At 36.6% G+C, this 23,786-nt stretch overlaps 1 protein-coding gene across 1 annotated transcript; it reads right to left on the bottom strand.

The window, feature by feature from the left end:
• Nucleotides 1–10,875: 10,875 nt before the first annotated feature.
• six6b (SIX homeobox 6b) lies at nt 10,876–13,446 on the bottom strand. The gene is made up of 2 exons (XM_077220772.1): nt 12,804–13,446; nt 10,876–11,593 (listed from the first exon to the last, which is right to left on the bottom strand). Exons 1-2 carry the CDS (start codon nt 13,373–13,375, stop codon nt 11,428–11,430), a joined length of 738 nt encoding a protein of 245 aa, XP_077076887.1. The 5' UTR covers nt 13,376–13,446; the 3' UTR covers nt 10,876–11,427.
• Between the last annotated feature and the right edge of the window lie 10,340 nt (nt 13,447–23,786).

Raw genomic sequence — 23,786 nt, 5'->3', positions numbered from 1 at the left:
CTTGTAGAATCTAAAATGTATTGATTTTTCCAGTGTTTTATTTATAATGTATTTAAATTAAATAGTATAGACACTTTTAATATTGGCCATTTATCAGTAATCAGCATAACATGGACAAAATTTAAATAATGAGCATCTCTAGTGGAAATCATAAGTAAGGTCTTGATCCTTTCAGAAGTGATGCAACAATAATGATGATCTCAGGAAGTCTCATAAAGACAATGTTCCAAATGACGCACTATTTACAGTACGTATGTACTATGTATTCATGTAGTGAATGAATTTTATAAGGTTATTTTGTCATTTACCTTGGGAGTCTGATGCCCCTCCCCCCTTCGCTACATGGCCTAATTAAAACTGCACAGTTGAGTGCAAGACCAACATTCCACACTTCCTTTTTTCAGTTAATTAAGTGCATCATCTAGGTATTTAAAGTGCACTTTTTTTCTATTTGGAATTTTCAGTGTGAACACACTACTCGCACTATTTATACAAAAAACGTCATAGAATAGTGCAGAAATATGTGGATGCACCAAGAGATCATTCAAGGTGAGTGAGAACACTGTTTACACACATATTCTGAAGCTCTAAAGTGAACAAACCAAGTGGTCTTTTCACGCTGGACATTTCCACACTGGAAAAGTCGACTTGACAAACACAGATCCTTCCTGTGGAGAGCAGAGGTGAAGACACGCACAATTACAGAGGTGAAGAGGGGCATTGTGGGAGGAGACTCACAGGTGATCAGTGCTGACAGACAGCCTGTCATAACATCTTGATCTGTGTCCAAAAGAGAAGGTCATTCCCAACCTCCACGTCTTTCTTTCCTCTGTGAAACATTAAAAAATTATAGTTTGCAAAATGTCTATAGTGTTTGTTTTTGAACCCCATTTACATGGTATGGGCAAAAACATTTAAAACATTCTTCAAAATATTATCTTTTATATTCCACAGAAGAAAGTAAGTCGATGGAACAACATGACAGTAAGTACTGTAATGATGACGATTTACATTTTTGGGTGAACTATCCCTTCAAGATACTGTGTAGCTTCTTGTATATCTGTGTTGGGTTCACAGACAAAATGAAGCTCAATATTTAGATTAGGAACCATATTATTGACCTTGACTAATGCTCTGAAATGTCTAACTCAAGCATATATATCGTTATTACAGTAGATGCATGATACATTTAGCATGTGCATGTGTGTGTCCGAGTGAACGCTGTGCAAAAAATGAATCATAATTGAGGGGGCCTGTATGAGCCCCCTGATCTCCGCTCAAAGAGAGAGTCGTTTGTTCATTGATGGCTAAGTGACCGGCCAGGTAACTCGAGCTCCTTCCCCCTTCCACTCAGTGTAACGGGCACTGATAAAACCCTGGATGTTCCCTCAAACATTTCAGGAAATGAAAGTTTGAAACATGATCCGGCTGCGCCAACATCTCCTGCTCCAAGACAAAAGAGGCTCACAAACCTGGCGGATACTGTTCACCAAACAGATGATGGAGGGAAGAGTGAGATGGAGGAGTGAGAGGGAAAAGACACGGATGCCGGAAGGGCGAGGTGACTCAGGGAGAAGGTGACAAAGTGAAGAAGAAGAAAAAAGGGACGCATTTAGATGTTTTCATGCAATAAAGCTTAAATACTTAAGCAGTCATTTAATGTTGCGAAACCAAGCAAGCTCTCTTTCTCTTTCTGTTCTAGTCCACGCAGCTGTCCCGTTCTCCACCGCTTGGAATGTTTAGTGCTGTCTGTCACTGCTCATTGCCGAGCTAGTCATGCTTCACTGAAGCATATCGTGAGAGTTAAATGAGTGACAAAGCATAAAGTCATAAGGTAAGACAAACTAGAAACACCTTTGATGTCTCTTTTGCAGAGGCAAGCCTGGACAGCTCTGTGTAAGGAATAAAATCATCACTAGTCCTTCATCGTCTCTGCATTGTATACTAATAGAAATGGCAAATTTAAAGGGTCAGTCACTATCCTGAGTTTATCATCCTGTGCTCAAAAGCAATATGGTTAAGGATTATTCTGACAATTCAAGAAGCCAAAAGGTTAGTTTATGCATTATGCATAACTTATTAATACTTAAAGCTCTCTATATATAGTTGAAAATGCAACAGCCAGAGTTCAAACTATGCAGAAAAATGATCTTCGTCCATTGAGTGCAATCATTGTTACATTATTTACTTGTTCTGTATCATGCATATCCACATCTACTGTTCAAAAGTTTGGGGTTTATAAGATTATTTCATGTTTTTGAAAGAAGTCTGCTCACCAAGGCTGTGTTTATTAGATTAAAAAATAAAGTAAAAACAGAAATATTGAGAATTATCATTACAATTTAGAAAAACCTCTATTTGAATATATTTTAAAATGCTTGTGATGGCAAAGCTGAAGTTTCAGCATTGTTACTCTAGTCTTCAGAGTCACATGATCCTTCGGAAATCATTCTAATATGCTGATTTGCTACTCAAGAAAGATTATTATCAATGTTGAAAACAGCTGTGCGGCCTAATATTTTTGTGGAAACCGTGAAACATTTCTTTTTGCATTTCGTTATGCTCTAAGATGAGTAGAAAGTTGAAAAGTTCAAACTGTTTATTTAAAATAAAATAAAAATATATTTATAGCTAATATCATTTTATTACTTAAGTCTCTCCCCTCCACTATTTTTTTTTTATTCTTTCCTTGTTAAAAAGCACTAACATTTTTTCCATTCCTTTTGTTCATCCCCTGGCCTGCCATCAACCCCACACCTCATCCAATGTCAACTACAACCCCAAACACCTGCATCTTTCCCATTGTACATTGTATTGACTCCAATTTATATCAATATTTATTTTATTGTCATTAATAATACACTGTAATATATATATATATATATATATATATATATATATATATATATATATATATATATATATATATATATATATTTTGTTGGTTTAACTTTTAAAAAAACCTGGTTGCCTTAAAATTTCATTGAGTTCATTGAAATGAAAATTTTTAGTTAATACAATGGAAATTGGTTTAATCGACAGAAACTCAAAATATTATATTATCTGAACCACATAAATGATCTAAGTTGATTTGACAAAAGAAAAAATGTTGTGATAAACCATGAAAATATGTTTTTAAAGTGTGCTGATTACATATGATCAAATGAACATTTTCTGTGTGCAAATTTGTTTAAATACATGTCAATAAAAAAAATTTACTTCCTCTTCTGATTATTAGTTGCTCCAATGTCCTCATCTAATTTAACATCATAGAGACTGAATTTATGGAAGCTGCTTCACTGTAATATCAGAAGAGTGAAACCAGGCCAGGCGCCCTGTGTTCTTCACTCAGATCCCAACGGGAGAGGCCGCTTTAGCCTCATTAGCACCCGGTCTCATCTAAAGGACCGTCGGATTCAGTATGCGGGACGGGGATAATAATGAAGAGGACCGAGATTCAGTGGCTCAGTCTGCATCCGTCGCTCCTCAACCAGAATTACTGGGTTGCATGAGGGTTTAACACACCTTAACCAGGATCTGTTTCACATTGCAAGATAAGCTTCAAATTATGGATACAGGAAGAAACTAAATGAAAGGTAGTCGAGTACCATGCTATACAGGGACTGCAAAGAAAAACTGTTTAATCTAAAGCAGAAAAAAAATAAAAGATCAAACCCAATTTTTAGGATGTCCAGGCCTTTCTATTTCATCACCTTATTTTGAATATCTTTTGAATATATTCAAATTTTAAAAGCAGGATGTTATAGAAGTGTTCTGTTCAAAGAATAGATTCCAGTGATAAGAATCGCTGAATATATTCAAAGATCGAATTTATTTAAAAAAAAAAAAAAAGTCAAAACCCACAACAAATAGTCTTAGTGCACAGTTCTTGTGGGACTTCAAGCCTCTCCGTGGGCTTTCAATTATAACAGCATGTTTTCTGGTCTTGAATGCATATACAAGCAGAGCACCAGGACTTATACAGAGCGTCCTCAGAGAGATACAAGGAACAGGAATTAACTATGGTGACAGCTGCAGAAACCAGAGACCAGAGTTATTTATAAAACCTATACTGTAACATTTCAAGTCAGCATCCCTCCTCAGACAAGTGCACTTATTAACTGGTGCCGTTCATTACATGAGGAATCTAGACGTTTTGCATAGAGAGAAAAAAAAGTCCTTAGCTTGCATGAATTGTTTTGTGCGTGTGTATATTACCAATAGTGAAACAAGAAAAAAAAGCATGCTAATGTTCTATTTTCCCATCAGTGCATCTGTTGTGGGATCAATTTTGTTTTCAGGACAGGTCACTGCATCATTCATGCACTGCCATATTAACAAGAAGCACTAAAGCCATGCCATCTGGACTGCAGGTTTGAGGTATCTCTGTAAAGGGGGAACTGTTTGTCTCCTGGTCATCACTCTAAAAAAAGAGAGTCATTTTACTTCTTTTCATTAAGAGCAAAGTGCCATGCATGTCATGCAGGAATATAAATGATTGTTTAGGGGAGTCATGTCATTGGATAATATAGCAATCGACAGGTGGATCTGTATCTGTGGATCACTTGATTCTCATGAGGCATTCAGAGACAACCAGTCTTTTTTTTCCCAATAGCTATTTGTTTATTTTCATTCAGGCATTTATGGTTTTCATATCTGTCTTACTGTGTGAGTAGGCTATGTGGATAGTCAGTACAGTCAGTGTGTAAAAAAAAACTTCACAAAAATGCTTTATGTATTTGACTGATACCATTAGCAAATCAATGGATGCCATATAGACTGGTACAATGTAACCAATACAGATGCAACGTGATGTGTAAGCTTCCCATCCCCCACCATCAATACCCAGTCAAGAGTTATAGTGTATTAGTCATTGGTAGACCTCCATCTTTTGGTTATTAATGGGCATTACAAGAGAGCGTTTTAGAGTTTATAGAATTTTAGAATGTAACAAAGTGACTAATTAACTTTGATGCAATCCAAAATAATTTAGTTTATAAAGTATTCTGATTGAGAACTCAATTAATTATGTGAAACGGACACGTCGCAAGCCAATGAAAGAATCAGGCTTGTTCGAGAATAAATTGTGTAAAAGTGCTGCATTTTGCTATATTTGCTGCCCTCTAGTGGACAGAGTTTGTATACCAGTCAACACAATCTTCCTAAACGCTTGCAATTGTGGAGGAAAAAAAAGTAAATTTTTGATAAATCATACAACACCAGATCTGATATAACAAATTCTAGTTATTTTAAGAAAAGTAAAATAAGAACGTCCCTATTATATTAATGATTAACCTAATTGGTAATCGATTAAAAAATACTGCATCATAAAATGAAAAGAAATAATAAAGAGCATATACCTATTTAAAAACTGTATACCAACCTGACAAATTACATATAGCACAGGCTATGTCTGGATTTACATTTGAATTTGAGATGAAATGTTGAGAGTTAACAGTTAAGGGACTTACCACTCTCCAAAACAGATTAAACGTCTTTAAAAAAAAAAACCTTAGTGTCAAAATACTGACTGAGCAAGGATTTCCTCTTCACAGAAAGAGAAGGAATGCCCCGTTAGACAAATGTAAACAGTTGTAAAAGCATTTGAAGACTGCAAGGCACTGGCCATGGTGCTGAAACTATACAAGACTAAAGAACTACAACAGTGGGGACAAGAGATTTACAGGAAGGTCATAGTCATTGACAAATAGCCTATAACATTTTTTTTTTTTTTTTATAAATGTGGCTTCACATTGCAGTAGAAGGATAATCAATACATATGTTATATTTATAACTGAGTCAATGTTACTTTTAAGTCCCATCAATAATGTTCTAAAACGACATCTATAATTCTTAACATAACCTTGACTTATTTCTTACATTACTTAACAAGTAAAAGGCCAACCTTGCAGCTAAGAGATCACCTAGCGAGCAACCGAGAAGCTTTGTCCAACTTTCTAAAGATTTAAGGTGCCTCTTGGAGCTCATGGTAAAGTATTGAAGAAGCAGCTCTAACTTTAGAAACATGGGAATAACCACCAAAATGTCTGCCTACCAAGTAAGCACTCAAATGTATTCAGAGGTAAATTTAGCAGGGACATGATTCCCTTGAGAACAATGTCCGCTTACTGATACTAACATTTTTAGATACGAGTTGGGCATTTACTGGATGATGATAATGATGATGATGTGTGTTAAAAAAATTAAATAGAGTAAATAAATGCAATCATTTCCATTTTCATTTTGGGACAAAAATTGTTATTCGTGTAAAATATTAAAAACAAATTTAATTTACAAGGATCAAATCAACAACAACAAAAAAATCCACAACACAGGATTACAATTAAACGAATACCTGTAACGTACAACTTTACATCTTTATTTTTTCAAATCATTAATTTAAATGAATTTCTGTGTCAAATTGAATAAATCTCTTATTGAATAAAACTGTTGCTCAGATGAAAAGTCAAAATTAAGAGGAGGGAGATTTAGCGCCATCTATGGCGAAGAGGAAAATTAAAAGTAAAGTGGGCGTCTTTTACAAAATCATACAACGAATAAGCACTTAAAAGGCACAGTCTGCTAGAGTTGGCTTATTTAAAACAATAACAAAGGCGTAGCTTGATGGTTGTGAATGAGTGTGGAATCGTGGGAGTTGTCTTCACCTCCACAGCTGATGAATAGCAATCAGACAAGAATCGAGCAGAAATCATGTTCAAGGATGAGCTAATGTATTATTAACATTAGTTTTATTAACGTTAGTATGAAGCAGAGCAGGGCCGAGAGCCATGGGAGCAGAACGAGGCCGCTGGAGTTGCAGTGTAGCCTATGTTTATTTTACGATTAAAGTTACGTTTGACGTCCACCTCCTTCTTCCCTGAACTTGAACTTCGTTACAGTTATGTTTGATCAATTAAATTCACATTATTTTATGTTATTCTAATAAAACAAGTGCTTAATTACTACTCATACAGGTCATTTGACGAATTCAAATTGTGGGGTAACGCAGCGCTGTAACTTGATCAAAACAATCATACTAAGAATGCATTAGAGTGTGTTGAAAGTTATGTTACAACGTTACTCTACTTGTTGCACACTGCAGTAGATCGATATTAGAATACCATATTAATAAAATATTGATGATTTCTTTTGCTAAATGGCACGCAATTTAATTTTTTATATTTTTGTTTTTATATTGTATGGCAGATAAAATGCTGTATTAGCCTACTTATACTACAAATAAAGGTCTTTGTGATATGCTGTCATGTTAGCCACTTGACAAAATAATGCAAACACTCGCGGCAAATAAAGAAATAACAAGAGATTCAAACAATAAACTGAGTATTTAACAATGATTCGTTTTCTGTCAATAAAGGTATCCAAACTGTTGCTCACCTGTCTAATAAAACGCATAAATATATTAAAGCGTCTTTGGTAAATGCATGGTTTCTACGGAAGTAAATACAGAAATCTAGGGTATGTATTTTGTTGGAAACATTTGGGATAATTAGCCTAAGTAGACTACTCAAGTTAACAAATATATATATATATATATAATTTAAATAAAATGACAGCTGAACCAGCACAACTCATAAGAGTATGAATCACATACAACTCTCCATTCAGCAATGGATGTTGCTATCTCGTTGAAAACCACGTCTTTCTGTGACGTCTTATCTATAAAGTAAGCTTATCGTTATCTATTAATGGAATAGCTACTGAAGAAAAAAAACATGTAAATAAAAAGGTGTGGTCACTCTAAAAATACACAGACAAACTACAGAGTCATAAACAAAACCATGAGTCTTTAAAATCTTTAATTGTTTTGATGAAAATCTGATTCTACACGTGCACTATACGTTTTTGCTTGTTTAATTAGCAGGGCTGCGTTTTCCGATAACGTTGCCTCTTAGCGCGCTACTAAGACTCTAAAGGTATAACTTAACTGAAGATATACCATTTCTAGGCTTGTTCCCCGAACCATACCTTAAGAATCTGCTTAAGATATCCTACCTTCTTACGTGCGACGTTACCAGGTGCTGTCCGTGGCGATGGTGCTGAACTTGTTGATATCGATGACTCGAGAATCAATTATTCACTCATGCAGGGGCTGCTTCTCTGTGCTATGTGAGAAAGCGGTGTTCTTTATAAAATAATCACTTCAGAAATAGCCTTAAATTAAAGTTAGGCCTAGACATTATGGTAGGTTGGCTAACTAGTTAGGCAATGACCAATTGGAATGGATGATGGGCCTATATAAATAATTGCAGCCTATAGCCTACTACAATAAATCAAACCCTGCAACTGTTTACATACAATAAATACAATCACTTGTATAGCCTATCATCACTCAAATGAATGACAATAGCCTACTGATGCTCCACAACAAATGTAAAATTTTAGGCTAACTAAATAAGCAAAAACGAAAATGTGTTCGCAGTGGCTCTGCTCTACGTGATAGCTGCTCTTAAGCACAGCCTTTGTTTGTTTGTTTGTTTGTTTGTTTGAGCCATGGTATGGGAAGATTGGCAGACGAGTCTTAACAGCAGAGGGCGCTCAGCTCTAACAAATCAAGCATATTAACATGTCTCCAGTTTCGACAGAAAAATACATTCCCTCACAAAGGACCTTGTCCCTTTCAAATAAATAAATAAATAAAATGAATGGAGACATTTCATTGATCATTTCAGTGACATAGCCTTCTAGATCCAAGCATTTAACCCATTGGAAACTAATATTGTATAGCCTACAGTAGCCAGCACAAAACTTGTTTTTATCACCAGACAGGCTTATTGTAAACACTGTAATGAATATGTTATTACAATGTTGTATTGATATATTTGGATTCTTTTATGTTCCACTCTTCATGAAGGAAGATAATGTTATGGGGGGGGGGGGAAACAATTCTGTGCAAATTCGTTGGAAAAAACGTTTTCAATTTTCACGCCAAATGACTGTGACATGATATGTGGGTGTAAATGTTTTTTTTTTTCGCCATTTAAAAAAAATCGATTTTTTTAAAGAAAAAAAGATGGACTGTGCATTCGGTCCGCAACATCTCTGACGAACGATTTCGTCTTTTCCATGCTTTTCACAACAAAACAGCCTGAATTAGTTCAGTGAAATACAAAGAAAGCAAATTGTTTGTATTTATTATAACCTCCAGTTTCACCTAGAATAGAAAATAATGGCTTGTTTTGTGTATAGTCTATTTTTGTGACTCTTGGTCCATCAGTTTGAGATTGTGTTATTTGCTTGTGATCTTTTGGAGATGAGTGGAATACAGCAGTATGTCTTTTAGCCAACAGGAGGATCTTCAAGAGTGGTATACACCAGTTTTTACTTATCTTACTCGGGCCATGGGACTAGGGATGCTTCTTATTATGCATCACGTCACTCCATCTAATTACGCCATTTCAGTAGCAGCAGTTGATATTGTTTGGATATACTTGCCACGATAACTGTTTATATTTTTATGTTTATATTTGTAAGATATTTTAAGACAAAATTACGGAGAAAGTGATGGTTATAAAATATACTTTTGCTGTTCAAAACATAATTTTAGTAAGCTATATCAGTTTCGTGGATTGGCCTTGTTCACAAAAACCATTAGCAAAAAATTCATTAGTATAGCCTCAATGGGCTCATTTTGTGTCAGTGAATGCAGGCCCCTGCTCATTTTTAAAAGTGATATTTAATGAAATTTTCATTCGAACCAGTGCACTAGCGAATGTTTTCCGTAAACAAAATAATTAGCCATATTTATTTGCATTTTTTTACGACTTTTATCGGCCGTATATATAAAGAATACCATAATGCTGTTCACACACATATAGTACATTTTCGATATTGTAATAACTATGCACTGAAAAGGGATTTTCGGAGCTCGTTTGGGGAGAAAGCACCCCTTAACCCCAACAGAGCTTTGAAGAGCTCACTATTGTTCCAGTTGGGTTTGAGAAGCGGTCATTAGCGCTGATTAGCGCTGAAGAGTTTGACAACCTTATTGACTGTCAGAAACACTCTTTTCACCTAATCTTTCCGCTTTTGTCCCTTTGCAAACTCAATAGCCGGCTCTCCTTTCCCCTACCACATTTATGCCTCGTTTTCCCCCAATAACAGTAGCCAAGCATTATTAACAGACTTTAAACATATTGTCCTTCCTTCCCTGAACAAAAGTGACCTTAAAGGAATTTAACGGTGAACACTAAACGAAACAAATAAAAAAATAAACGCAATAAACATATGCAATAGCACCAATTGAATATATTTATGATTATAATAATTAAAATAATAATTAGATGCCTATATTAGACTGAAAAAATATATATATTTTGAAGATCTTCAGTATAGGCTAATCGTAGTTTCTCTGTAAGCAAGTTTAAATGAATAAGTAAATGAATAAATTATACCTTCTAGATTATTTTCCTCTCTAGCTTGGTCGTTCTGAAACCAATGCGCTTCGCCCTCTTGTTGACCTTCTCCTGTCAGAAAGCATTACATGACGGCAAAGCCAATCACACGGGGCGGTTAACGCGTCTGGACACGCAGCAAGCGATCAGGTTAAACACACCACTATAGCCTACATTTACCGATTACTGGCTGTGCATGAACCTCACACCATTTATACCAGGAATACAGAGGCAAAAGTTCAAGTGGTTTGTTTGCATTCACATATGTTAATGCTATTGAGGCTAACAAAATAGGCTGCCCTGGGAAAGATGACAAAACCTTTTATAATAGGTAATATGAATAATAATAAATTATAAAGAAAATGTATGTCAGAAATAAACACTTATTTGAAATAATACCCTATTTTAATGGATGAGAATAACTCTGTATGGTTACTTTGATCATCAGAATTTTATTTGCGGCAAGTCTTTCATTCATCTTCACTATCGGCGCACATGCTCTAAAACTCGATCGTTTACCACCAAAAATGATCAGACTTGAAATGACCAAGCAAATGAAAATCAGATTCTATAAGAGCAACAATTTAATGCGTAAACACTTTAGAAAAATGGGAGGTAAAATGTTTCACCATGAAGTCCTTTTCAAAATGAACAAAAAGTGTGAATATAATTTCCCTATATAGGGCCTGTTTGCTTGAGGCAGTCGATTTTGCTTACAAAAGTAGTTTTAATTCAGATTTTTTTTCTCATGTCATTTGTTGGTGTTTGCCCCCACTTTGCTTTCACAAAAAGATAAATACATTTTAAAGAAGATAAAGCATTCCATAAATCCAAAGATTCCAGGCTGGTATAGGCTAACAGCCTAAAAATAAAAAATAAAATAAAATAAAAACACGGCCTCTGATACGTTAAGGCAGGCACAAATGTGCTTGTTTATCTTGCTGATTGTCTGTCTCGATTTCCTTCGTATGTGTTAATTTTCTCATAGTCTTTCCGTATAGCCCGCGGTGCGATGTTAGATGTCACATTCGCTGTCACTTGAAGTGATGGAGATCGCCGACGCAGCGGCTTTGCTCGACAGGCTCGCTTCAGGGCTCGACGCGTTCCCCAGTCGGTCTACCGCACCATCCTCTCCAGCTAAGGACCGAACCGAGCCATTAGACAACACCTGTTGTTGCAACCTTAAAAAAAAGAAAAAGGCTGAGTTTTAGATGAAGGGGTTTCTATAAAAAAAAACCTCTTTAATAAGCTAATTCAGTGGCTCTCAGGTGTTGCTTGATTTTTAAATAAGAACGTACAATCAATGGTAAAACATGTGGGCTAAATCAAGATATTTGATTTGATAAACTGCAAATTCTACGTATGAAATCTGCACATATTATGAAATGATGCTCCGCTCAGGCTTCAGGTTTAGCCTACTAACGGAATGCCCCGGAAGAACATAAAATCTATAGGCAGCAGCCAATTCGTGCACTCTCTTTATTTATAAAAGAATTCCAATTTAGAAAAAAAAATATGTTCGTGGTGAATTGGCCTAAACAGTTTTCACCAACAATATGCTGGTTTTAAAATAGGCCTTTCGATTTTTAACAGTTTTGAATTGGTGTATGGTAAATTTCAACGGTTAATATAACAACTTTTATATTTAAATGTCCAGCAAAATATAGAACACAATCTGATAGAGTAGGTCAATTATTGTCTGTAAGAAACTCTCCTTGTTTGCATTACTCCAGCAAACAGCAACAAAATAAAAAGCCTATTAACATCACGGTAGCATTTGTTCAGCTTAAATGTCAAAACCAAGAAAGCTTTTCATAATCATAATTTAATCTTTGTTACACATCTTAGGCTCTCGTTAATTGTTATATTGTATATCTGTAAGGACTTTTGATGCAGGCAAGGCCCAAACCATAACACAGCTACACAAAAGCTATAGCCATTGATTTTTGGTCAAAAGGGACAAGTAGGCTAACAGTATTTTGCAGGCTACATGTAACCTCTTTTTACGCTTTTTTCATTCCGAAATTAAAAGTTAAACTAAATTAAATATAAATGTCCAATATAATTGCAAATTTCGGCTTTAATCATAAAAATACATCGCTTTGGTTATAGGCTACCATTACAAATAATAACAATTCACATTTTTTGATTAATCCATTTGTGATTTTTCCATTTAAAGACTGTTTATTTGTGTGTTTGTTACAGGACAAATGATATTGAGAGATTATGTTATAGGCTACATTAGCCTAGCCTTTCCTTTATTAAATATTTAGGCTAGACTTTCCTTTAGATTTGATCGACAAATCTCTTCTTAGTATCTAACCATTTTAATTCTAAAATATGAAATATTTGCTCAAGATAGCCCCCATGGTTAAAATCGGGAAAACACACCTGTTTTTTGCGGCCGCGGCTCTGTCCCTTTGTCTTCGATTTTTAAACCAATTCCCCACTTGAGTGGGAGTGAGTCCCGTAGCTTGTGCAAGCTCTCTCTTTTTACTTGGGTTCGGATAAGGATCCTGGAGGTACCATTCTCGTAATAAATGTCGTGTTCTTTCCTTAAAGCAGTGCGTCTTTTGTTCTCCATCCCAAATAGTTTTAGGGAGAGGGAACTTCTTCCGTACCCGGTATTTGTCCACTGGCCCTAGCGGGCGGCCTCGGAGCTTCTCTGCCTCCTGGTAGTGCGACTCCAGCCAAAGTGCTTGCAGTTTAGTGTGGGACTCTTTGGTGAACTTGTGGTTCTCCAGAATGTGATAAAGCTCACGGAAATTCCCAGTGTGGAAGGCTACGATGGCGCGAGCTCGCAGCACAGACTCATTTCTGTTCAGCACCTCGCAGGCGGCTGGGGCGACGGGGAGCGACCAAAGGAATCGGCCGAGACGCTCGATGTCTCCGCTCTCCTCCAAAGTCTCGCATACCCCCGCTACCTGCTGGGGACTAAAATTCAAGATTGGCAACTGAAACATGAAGGCTTCTCTTCTCCTCTCGGAGTCCTTTCTACCTCAAAGCTTCCTGCTTTATGTGGCTTTTCTCTCTCTCTCTCCCCACAGTCGAATCCAGGCGAAAAGGCAATTCCAGAGTCAGCTGATGAACGCTTGACGACGCAGAGAACTCTGTCGGTCTGAGGCTGCCGCCGTTGGAGATTTCGACGAGATTGTAGCACAAGAATGAAGATATTTTTTGAGGAGGGAAAAGACGTGATGCCCGCTTCTGATTTTCTATTGGACTCGGCAGATTGGTTGCGTAGTTTCCACGGGCGCCTGTCAATCACTGTCAAGCGTGCCAATCACGCGAAACGGAGCTCGAGTGGATTTCAGCACCTCCCAGACCTCGACAGCGCCTTTCAGAATGTAAACATCCGCGACCTCTGCTTTTACTCAAGCCCCGCGAGTTACTACGCTCGACTGCGCGTTTTACGCACATTTTAAGTAAACATTTCGAAATTTTTAAAGCTTAATAGAAAGTAGGCTACAGAGTTGTCTTATCTAACACGAAATGTTATTTTTAAGCTCTCACTCGTCTGCCTTTTTATAGTCTTAGCGCACAGGAGAGGACATGATTGGCTTCTTATCATTCCAAATATCTACGTTTCCCCAGCATAGTGCGACAAGGGAATGGCTCGGATTAAAATGAGAACCGACAATAAATAAGATCATCCGTGAGTTGTGTGGATTTTCAGTGAAGAAGTCATTCGTCAGCTCCAGATCGTTTGAAGCCAATCGTTTGTGAAGAATAACGACCACTGACATAAAAAGGAAATTATAAAAAAAAATTAAAAAAAAACATCTGACAACTCAGCGGAACAGTCATTGGCCTGTCAATTTTAATATCGTGGTGTTTAGAATGAAACGAGTCTTAACTGGACAAATTCCGCCTTCCAGCTGCACGTGGATACGAGTCTACTGATCTTTGGTAACCAGTAGGCTAAATACTCTATTAACAGCTTACATAATCAGTTATAATCGACCATTTAAAATTTAATCACTGAAAACAAATAGGCTATTTTAAGCCAAGGTATTTTAATTAGCCTACTTTTATTTATATTTCTTTAAGTTTTATTTTAAGCTATCATTTGCATCACTGAAATGTTTTGACTTCTTTTGGGAATTGATAAGGATTTGCGACTGGTATCAATGGACAAACCTGTCAGCCATGCGGATTGTGGAGATGCGATATCATATATAAAAAAAAAAACTAAAAAAAACTGGAATAGTGTCAGCTACAGCTCGCAATAAATAAGAAGGCGGATGGATAGCGCAGATGGTTTGAAGTGTCGGGTCAGATTATTTCACGGCTGGCTACATTGGAAAAGTTCATTCTGACGGAAAGCTCCTGATATTATTTCCACAGACCCAGACAGTTCATTTGAAGAAAACCCTTCGGGCCCATTTTGCATGATGTATGAGCTGCCCGTAGCTCCGATTATAGAACTACGGTCTGTATACGGGAAGCTGCTAATTTTTTGGCAGTCATGACACAGAGACTGATCTTTCTTTACAACATCAACATCTAGATTTGCACCATTACCTCGGACACAATTTAACCTGCTCATTAGCAACAAGTTACGCTCGAAACTAATATCTGTCAAACATATAGGCTAGCTAGGCTAATAATAGGCCTAATAATAATAATAACAACAACAATAATCATAATAATAATAATAATAATAATAATAACTATAATTATAATAATATAGCTATAATAATAATAATAATAATAATAATAATAATAATAATGATAAAAGGCCTAACAATAACAATAACAAGTCTATTTATCACGCATTACAATGTGCAATAAGCAACTTCGTTTACTTCTTTATGTGGGCAATATTTATAAATAAAAGAGGTAGGCTATAGATATGATTAATATGGCCAAAAGATAATCAAATATCATGTGGTCTTCGGTCTTCGGAATAGAGAAGCCCGTTCGTTGGCTATACTTATCTGGAAAACATTTAGGATTTCATCGGAGATGTTGACTTGTGGGCTTATTGCCATGTAGGCTACTCCACACTGGGGGCTGTACGAGCATATGAAACAAGAAAAAAAGTTGTTTTAGTGGCCTGACATGTTTTAGGCTTCAAACATTAAAGGGGCGTTTAATATTTCATATTCTGTCTTGTTAGTTTGAAATAGCCGAATAATTGCCTTTGTGTTGCTCAAAGGAATGAGAAAAGCGCCATTGTGGGCTGGCGTTCAGACTCAAGAACAATTACAGACGTTCTTGCAGTCATTTCAAATTTTATAATATTTTTAACAGATATTTTGACAATTTTTTTTAATTGAAATTTTGGATGGATTCAGGCAAATTATTAAAAACAACAGTCAAATTCACAAGTTCATAATTAAAATCGCTTCAATGCTCAATACATTTCTATTATCAAGTGCGTCATTCCAATTAACGTAAAATAAGTCATACATTTATATAGGCCTACTTTCATCCATGCATGAGTTGAGCAATATGATTGTTTGTCATTGATAGCGTGCTTTTCTATTGTGATGAGTTTTGCATAAAGATAAATGCCAAGCAACACGGACATTAGGCTATCTCTTGGCTTTCCAGTAACTTATCGTTTGAATTTATTTTCTATTTAATTGATCATGTTTATAATTAGTATCATTTTGCCATGACCATTAAAAAAAGAATATATATATATATATATATATATATATATATAGCCTATATATTTATTTATTTATTTAAACCAAAGGTCTGATAGGGAGAGACAAATGCTTGCTCTATCTCTTCAACCTTTTTCTTGTGAGACAGTTAAAGTCATCCGTTGTGGACCACGGATTCCCACGGTGTGGGGTCACAGCATGCCCCACAGCAAAAAAAAAAAAAAAAAAAAAAAAAAAAAAAGGAAAGAGAGAGAAAAAACAAGAGAGAGAGTGATTGAGAGAGAGAAGGAGTGAGAGAGCAGGAATTGTGGGTGAGGGGCCATTAGATGCCCCAGATTCCTCTGGATGTGCAGTGCAGACTGTATGAGAGCAGGCTGCTCATTCTCTCTCTCTCTCTCTCTCTCTCTCTCTCTCTCTCTCTCTCTCTCTCTCTCTCTCTCTCTCTTTCTCTACCTCTGTTTTCCTCTTTCTGAATCCATCATAAACATCCCTTTCACTTACACTCGTTCACACCACCCTGTCTTTACATGCCTCCAGCTAGTGTCACAGTATCATGCTTTTGTTCAATTGGCCTAGAGTGCATGTCTGGCTTTGTTCAGTCAAACTAAGGATTATCATTCATCAAACATGTTGGATCAGTGACCATTAGATTGTGAATTTTGAAATATCCATAAGGGAGGAGATTAAACACAGGCCTAATTTTGTCATGGCACCATGGAGTTTTCAGAAAGCAGGCTACAATCTCTGAGGCCAGAGAGCAATTGCTCTGCCTGGATTATGTTGTAATTAAGGTATCATGCCAGAAGTCATATTAACAACCCCTCTGGTGATCTAAATATGCAATGGTAAAGCCGTAAATGGGCATTTAGAGTGACAGGGATCCTAGGATCATTTGGACAGTTGAGGATAATGTAGTGGATAAATCTGCTGCTCTGGATGGTGCAATGCAGCATTAGAAGAGCTGGCTTCTGTCTTTTTATAAACCATAATCTACGGATGTACAGTAACAGAGAAAATCTAATATCCACAGGCCAGCGGACACATTCATCATCTGAAAAACACGAAGGCTCACACTTAACATTCATGGCCATCCTACATAGACCTTTATAAAGGTCAGTGATGTTACAGCGATTTTTTATAGATATGGCCAAATGCCATTCATCTCATAATTACTTACACGCCTTCCATGTGTTTAATTTCTGCATTATCATTCATATAGGGTATTGTTTTGTGTGTTGGGGCAGTTTTAAATAAATACAAAAAATCAGGGTGATACAACTGTGAATAGCAAAATAAAGAAATCAACATTTCAATATCAAAATAAAGAAAAAAAATATAAAATAAAAAAAGCCTAAGTAGAAATATCAGATAATTTGGACTTTTCATGACAAGGTTGTAAGGTTGTGGCACAACTCCCGAAGAATTTACATAATTTGAATTAATAATTCAAGAGTGAGTTCGTACGAATTAGCCACCATTGGTCGTGAGATAGCATATATGGAGTAATTCAATTTAAACTGTTTTTCAAAAGGGTAAGCTATAAAAAGCAAAATGAACACAAAATGCCACATTCGTTTAATATTTTTTTATTGTTGACAGTAGGAAATGTCAAGCGACGGCAATACGCGAAGACATGAGGATTTTATTTCGGAATGTTGTTTTGACAGCCCATGAAGCTGCAATGAATAGGCTAAGCTAAATTAAAGGAAACAACTCAAACTCACAGCTGTGAACTGTAGGCTACTGTAGGCTATATGTAAACAACCAAGTCCTTTAACTAAGATTGTATCAGTCACTGAGAATGAATTTGGCCATGATTTTTGAATAGTGTTAAAAAGTTATGTATTGTATTTCACATACAATTAAATGATTTTGAAACATTGATGTCTCTGAGCAAAACTCAAAATGTACAGAGAGAGGTGGTTGTGTTGTCTTGGTTTAACTCTGCTAAAATCAACACAATCTCATGAAAGTGCGTATCTATACCACGAATGTTATTTCTCGTGCCAAGTATAAGCCAAAAATGGTTTTAGCGTGCATATGCTACGCACTGAACAGCCCTTGGGTAGGATTAGGGTGGGGAGTGCGTGCGTATTACACGCCATAAAGTGCGTATCATATGCACGCGAAAACTGCTTAGCATATGCACGCAAAAACTCTTTTTGGTGTATTGGCACGAGAAATAACATTCGAACTTTCATGAGACCGGGCTCCTATGGAAGCTTGTTTTCGTGCACGAATTGAAGCATTTAAAAGATAATTGCGAGATTTGCGACTTTTTATCTCAACATTCTGACTTTATTTCTCAGAATTGCGTGTTTATATAGCCTAGTTAGAAATTTTGACTTATTTTCACAAAATTGTGAGATAGGCTACAAACTCAGAATTGCGAGGGGAGAAAGTCAGAAGTCTGAGATAGAAAATCGAACGTACTTTTTTTCTTTCTTTTTTTTCAGTGTCGGAAACAAGCTTCCATACATATCTGCACACACATACAAGCAGCCCAAGGTGAAAGTGAGTGCGCTTTCAGTCTGTTGAATAGCAGGTTGGAGGAGCCCAGACGGTGGGAGGAAGCAGGAGTTCCCAGCAGTCTGTGCGTGATGACTACATAACCATCTTTAACGTCATGACAAGACACAAGAGAGTTCAGGACTTCCCCTGGCTAATCGGCTTATTGGGAACGATTTTAAATCGGCTCAGAAGGCGCAGTTGTAAATATGACTTGTTTGGCCGGAGGGTCAAGCTATCATTCTATGCAGGAGAGATTTTGTGTTTCTGAAGAAGTGATTATTGGATTAGTTGGGACTGGGATCTTCTTTTACACAAGGCTGACTAATGCATATAATGGTTCAGTGTTTGTGAAATTGGTATCAGAATCTGTAATTTTCTCTGGTTTTATTTATTGCGCTTTTTCTGATGATTATTTTTTGTTTTTTTGTACATTAATTCTTAGCATTGACTCTGTGCCACAGTTCAGTTATTTTGCGTGGCAAAAACTAACTAGCACAAGGATTGTGTGTTTGTTAGTCATTCAGTTTAGTTGTTCAGTTTAGTTCACCCAGTCATATTACACATCACTCATACACTAAAAAAGTGTTCAAAACAAAGTTTTTATCACGGAATGTAAAATTGAAGTTGCAAAGGCTTTGTATTATTTTGCTATAATAGGTTGTTTGCAGTCACGTGACTGTGTTGACGCGCGAAATTCAGATGGAGGGCAGGAAGTGAAGAACGCAATGGACGAGATGGAGGAAAGTCCGTACTGTACTACTTTAGACGCTATTACAAGAGAAATATATAAACAAAAAATCGAAACATATGTTCGACGTGATCCTTACGTTATGAAGAGGACCGATTTCAACTGAATTGAAATATTTGCCTGCCATTGAGGCGGTAGATATCAGCAACTACCTCGTCTCACAGACATACTTTGACTTTACAAAGTTCAAAGACTGGTACGTTGCACAAACAGACACATAAGCTGTATTAACTCAGCTTTGACGAAGTGATCACTGACACACACGGGCATTTTCCCATTCGGCTCCTCCCGACCGCAGACGTAGGTTTGCAAGGCAATTTTTCCGATGTTTTTCTGTCAATTTCTTGTATTTTCCCCCCTTATGAACAACAAATTTTGGCACACGATAAAAACTCCTCGTGGTTTGATCGATTTGAGCAACCATAAACGACGCAAAACATAGGCATTTTGAGTTTGTTATAGTGATTCCTAAATATAGAAAATCACTTCCTGCCCTCCATCTGTATGTATCGCCATGGCAACGCAGTGACATGACGTCATGTGAAAACAAGCTATTGCATATTTAGATTAAGTAGCCTACATCTAAGAATATTTCTTAGTTAAATTCTAAGCAAACTGATATTTTTATTTACATTCTTACAAAGTTCAATATTATGTTCTTTAGATCATCAACAATCAAGTGATAATTTTGTGCATATATAAATATATATTACGTATTTAAGGTAGTGATATATCCTGAACATTTGACCTCTGTACTCTGTATGCTTACTTAGTAATTCAGTAATTAATTAATAATAATTTCGTAATTAAAAAGCGACACTCTCTTCCATTACACCCAACCTCATTGCTCACAGATCAGCACTTAATTGATGTTGTAACTGTAAAAGTCTAATACACTCAAGCTGTACAAAGCTGCCCTCAAGATTAATGACACGCTCGCTTGACCTTGAAGGTCACAGAACCTTTACAGACCGCTACGATTCACACCCACGCAAACAGCGTGGTCAGTGTCATCCTCAGACTCCGCAAAAGCCCGCTGATCCAATTGGAGCCTTGAGGAACCCGAGTCTGAGAGGTGTTCACCAAAGTAGATCATGCTCTATTTTCAACTCCTAAGGTACATGTTCTGAAGAGGGCCTTGCTTCCAAATCTGATGCCTTTGGATGAAGTAACATCTATTTAGCGCTGTGAGCAGACGGGATTAGGGTTATAACCAGCCCTTAAGGATTCCAAGAAAGATGAAAGGTGGAATAAATAGTGTTTGGAAACAGTTTGTTGTGCTCGACCACAAATATCACCTGGAGAAAAAAACAACAACACATTTTAAATATAGAAAGAATAATATTAATAGAACATAGCAACAATACTGAGCTCGTCTCATTGGTTGATTTTATGAGGTTGTTGATTGACATGGAGGCAGCCACATCTGGCTGCAGATGTTTTACCTAACCTGTTTTTATGATTCTGGATGAGTTTGAAAGATTGGCTATGTCAGTTGTTTTATGTTTCTAGTGTTTTTGCATATATGTTTGTATGTACTGTATATGTGGTTTAGTACTGCTGCCTGTCTTGGCCAGGACACACTCGAAAAAGAGATTTTTAATCTCAATGAGTCTTTTCCTGGTTAAATAAAGTTTTAAATAAATAAATAAAAATCGCTGACATGGACTTTTAATGAAAATATTTTTAAAATATTAATTTTTAATATTTACATTTCATATATACACTACACATTTTTTTGAAAATTATTAACAAATGTAAAGTTTGTTTTGTTATTAGAGGAGCTATTAAATGGCAGAATATACATATTAGCAATGAAATATTGCTACAGATTTATTTACCAACGTTTGGTATATTTCAGGTGAATAGCATGAATTATAAATAAATTTTATATGGTAGAACTGCACTGTTCTATAAACAGAACAGCCCAATTTCCTAGAGGTCAGGATTAAAGAGCTGCACCAAGTAAGATTTAAGTCATCTATTTTAGGAAGGAATGACTTTCCCACTATAAGGCAAGGCAAGTTTATTTATATAGCACATTTCATACACAATGGTAATTCAAAGTGCTTTACATAGAAGAAATTAAAATAATCAAAAGAAATCAGAATAATTAAATAGTTAGAATAAAAAAATAAAATACAGTACAAACAGTCACAATGGTTATTTATGGGACATATTTGAAACACTATATAACACTTTAAAATAACAGAGGATATCATCGCACTACGTTAACATGGGTCTGTGGCAAAAATAAATCTTCAGATTGCTGAAAGCTTTGGTTGTCCAGTGATAGTCTCAGCTCTTCCCCTGCAGTGATCTAGTGTGCATGTTTAATACAAAGAAAGTGCTGTCACCAAGGTGCCGTTATGAAGCTTTTGAATAATGAAGAAGGCCAATGGCACCCATGCAACTTTCATGATGCCTGCTCTCCATGTCCGTGCACAGGGAGCATCGAAAGCATCTCGCGGGTGTCAGCTTGTCAGGCTGAGAGGACAAGTGAACTTTCATTTCTGCCCGAATGAATCTCTCTCTCTCTCTCTCGTTCTGCCCCTGACAGACTCTCCCACACACACATACACACACCACTTGACTACGGCCGCTACCTGTTTCTACATTATAAATGTGCTTGCTTGGCTCTTTTTCTGCTGTGTGTCATACTCTTAATGAGCTCGGACTTATTATGAATTTAGTAAGACATAACCTGGATCTCTTACAGGCAACATATGAAAACACACGCTTCACTTGCACAGAGGATGTACATACATTTTTATTTTATTTTTTTATTTTATCAGTGAAATGTGTCAAATGTGGACAAAAATTCTAGAAAGATCTTAATTGTGTGATTCCTCAAAAAACCTAAACATGTGAAGCCATATACTGTAAATATACACAGTCACAAATACAGACAACGGCATGTTAAACGATACTGACCTTATCCCAGATTCCTCTTGTCAGGTTGTTTTAACTTTGTTTTACTAACATGAGTAATCCACTGTTGATCTCTGTAATCTGCACTGTATACCCAGGTGTTTTAGGAGTAGGTTTTAAGTCTCTCAGGGAATTATCAAATATACCCTATCTGTGTTTATAAGAACGGCCATCATGTGTTTGACCTCTGGCGACACTGAGCCAAACATCCTTGAGTGTCAGTATGTGAAAGACTGAGACCCTGAAAGCTCCTTGCTATAGCTAGAGGAAATAATGACATCAGAAAGGTGTTAAATGTGCAAGTGCATTACAACTGCACTCAGTCAAGATATAGTATTATGTTGTGACACAATAATAAGGTGAAGTATGTGAATTCGTGCTAGATATATTCAGACAAAAATTGAATTCAAACCCAGTATGTGTACCGCTGTATCCGGACACATATTCTCCAACATTTTTTGGAATCTGTAGATGTATTTTACTTCAGTCTTAAAATTTAACATACATATTTTTAATACAAATATGAATAAAAATAAAACATCAACACTACTCTTGCAGTGGCTGAGCAAGTGTTTAATCATTTGTTTTGGGTGGCTGGCTGCCCTTCTGTTAACGCTGTACAGATTGACCTCATGTGTGACACATGTCCAGGCGGCCTAGTGTAATGCCATCTTAGGGCTGCTGAGCCTCTTATAAACTCATAAAGTTCAGGCCAATGGGGAGATGGGAATCAGAAAGGAACCTGGTAATCCACACCAGCTAAAATGACCATTTAAAAAAATATGGTTAAAACTCTGGACATGGTCATACTCCACAGTTAAGTTCAATAAACAAAATAAAATAATTCTGCACATTGAGAATATATAAAACAATAAGAGTTTTTGGTGGTATTTATTTTTTCTCGCCTTTATTTGTGCATGTGGCTGTAATGGATTACATCCACAAAACATATGCCTTTCTTCAACTTGGACTGGAAACTGTCACTTTACCATAGTGTGTACATGGAAAGCATGGCTTAAGGATTGATTGTAAGAAGGGAGTGGAGACGTTGCTTGCTAATATGATCAGTGGTTCTTAAGCAGATGCACAAGTGGCTCAAGGCATAAGCCCATAAACGGGCATAATCACTTCTGCAGATAGTGTACCTTTGCAAAGGAGGCTAAAAGCAAACCACTCACAACCTCATTGTAAATGTGTTATATGTAGTAGTATCGGATACTTTTATTTATTTCATTAGGGAGTTTTCTTCAAAAAGTTAGCAAAGCACACACATATCTGCAAACAGAGCAAGCAAAGGCTATCACTGGTATACTGAGAGTTCACACTGGACCGATAAACGCAGACCAACAGCAACAGTCGCCAGATTACAGCACGTCACAGTTTCAGCATGTTCAGTCGGTGAAAACAAGCTCCGACAGAAGCCAACAGACTCCGACAGGGGTAATACACTGATATGACAAAACCCGACGGATTGTCTGCTGCGGTCTGTCGGTGCAGTGTGAATTGGCTTTAAATCGGGCCACTCTTAAACACATTTTTAGTGTGTTCTATCTCAAATGAGCCTAA

The sequence above is a fragment of the Siphateles boraxobius genome, unplaced genomic scaffold (genome assembly GCF_051911475.1).
Source record: "Siphateles boraxobius isolate OS27281-9 unplaced genomic scaffold, OSU_SipBor_1 8, whole genome shotgun sequence".
In the NCBI taxonomy this organism is placed as follows: domain Eukaryota; kingdom Metazoa; phylum Chordata; class Actinopteri; order Cypriniformes; family Leuciscidae; genus Siphateles; species Siphateles boraxobius.
This window is presented reverse-complemented; position numbering and strand designations above follow the sequence as displayed.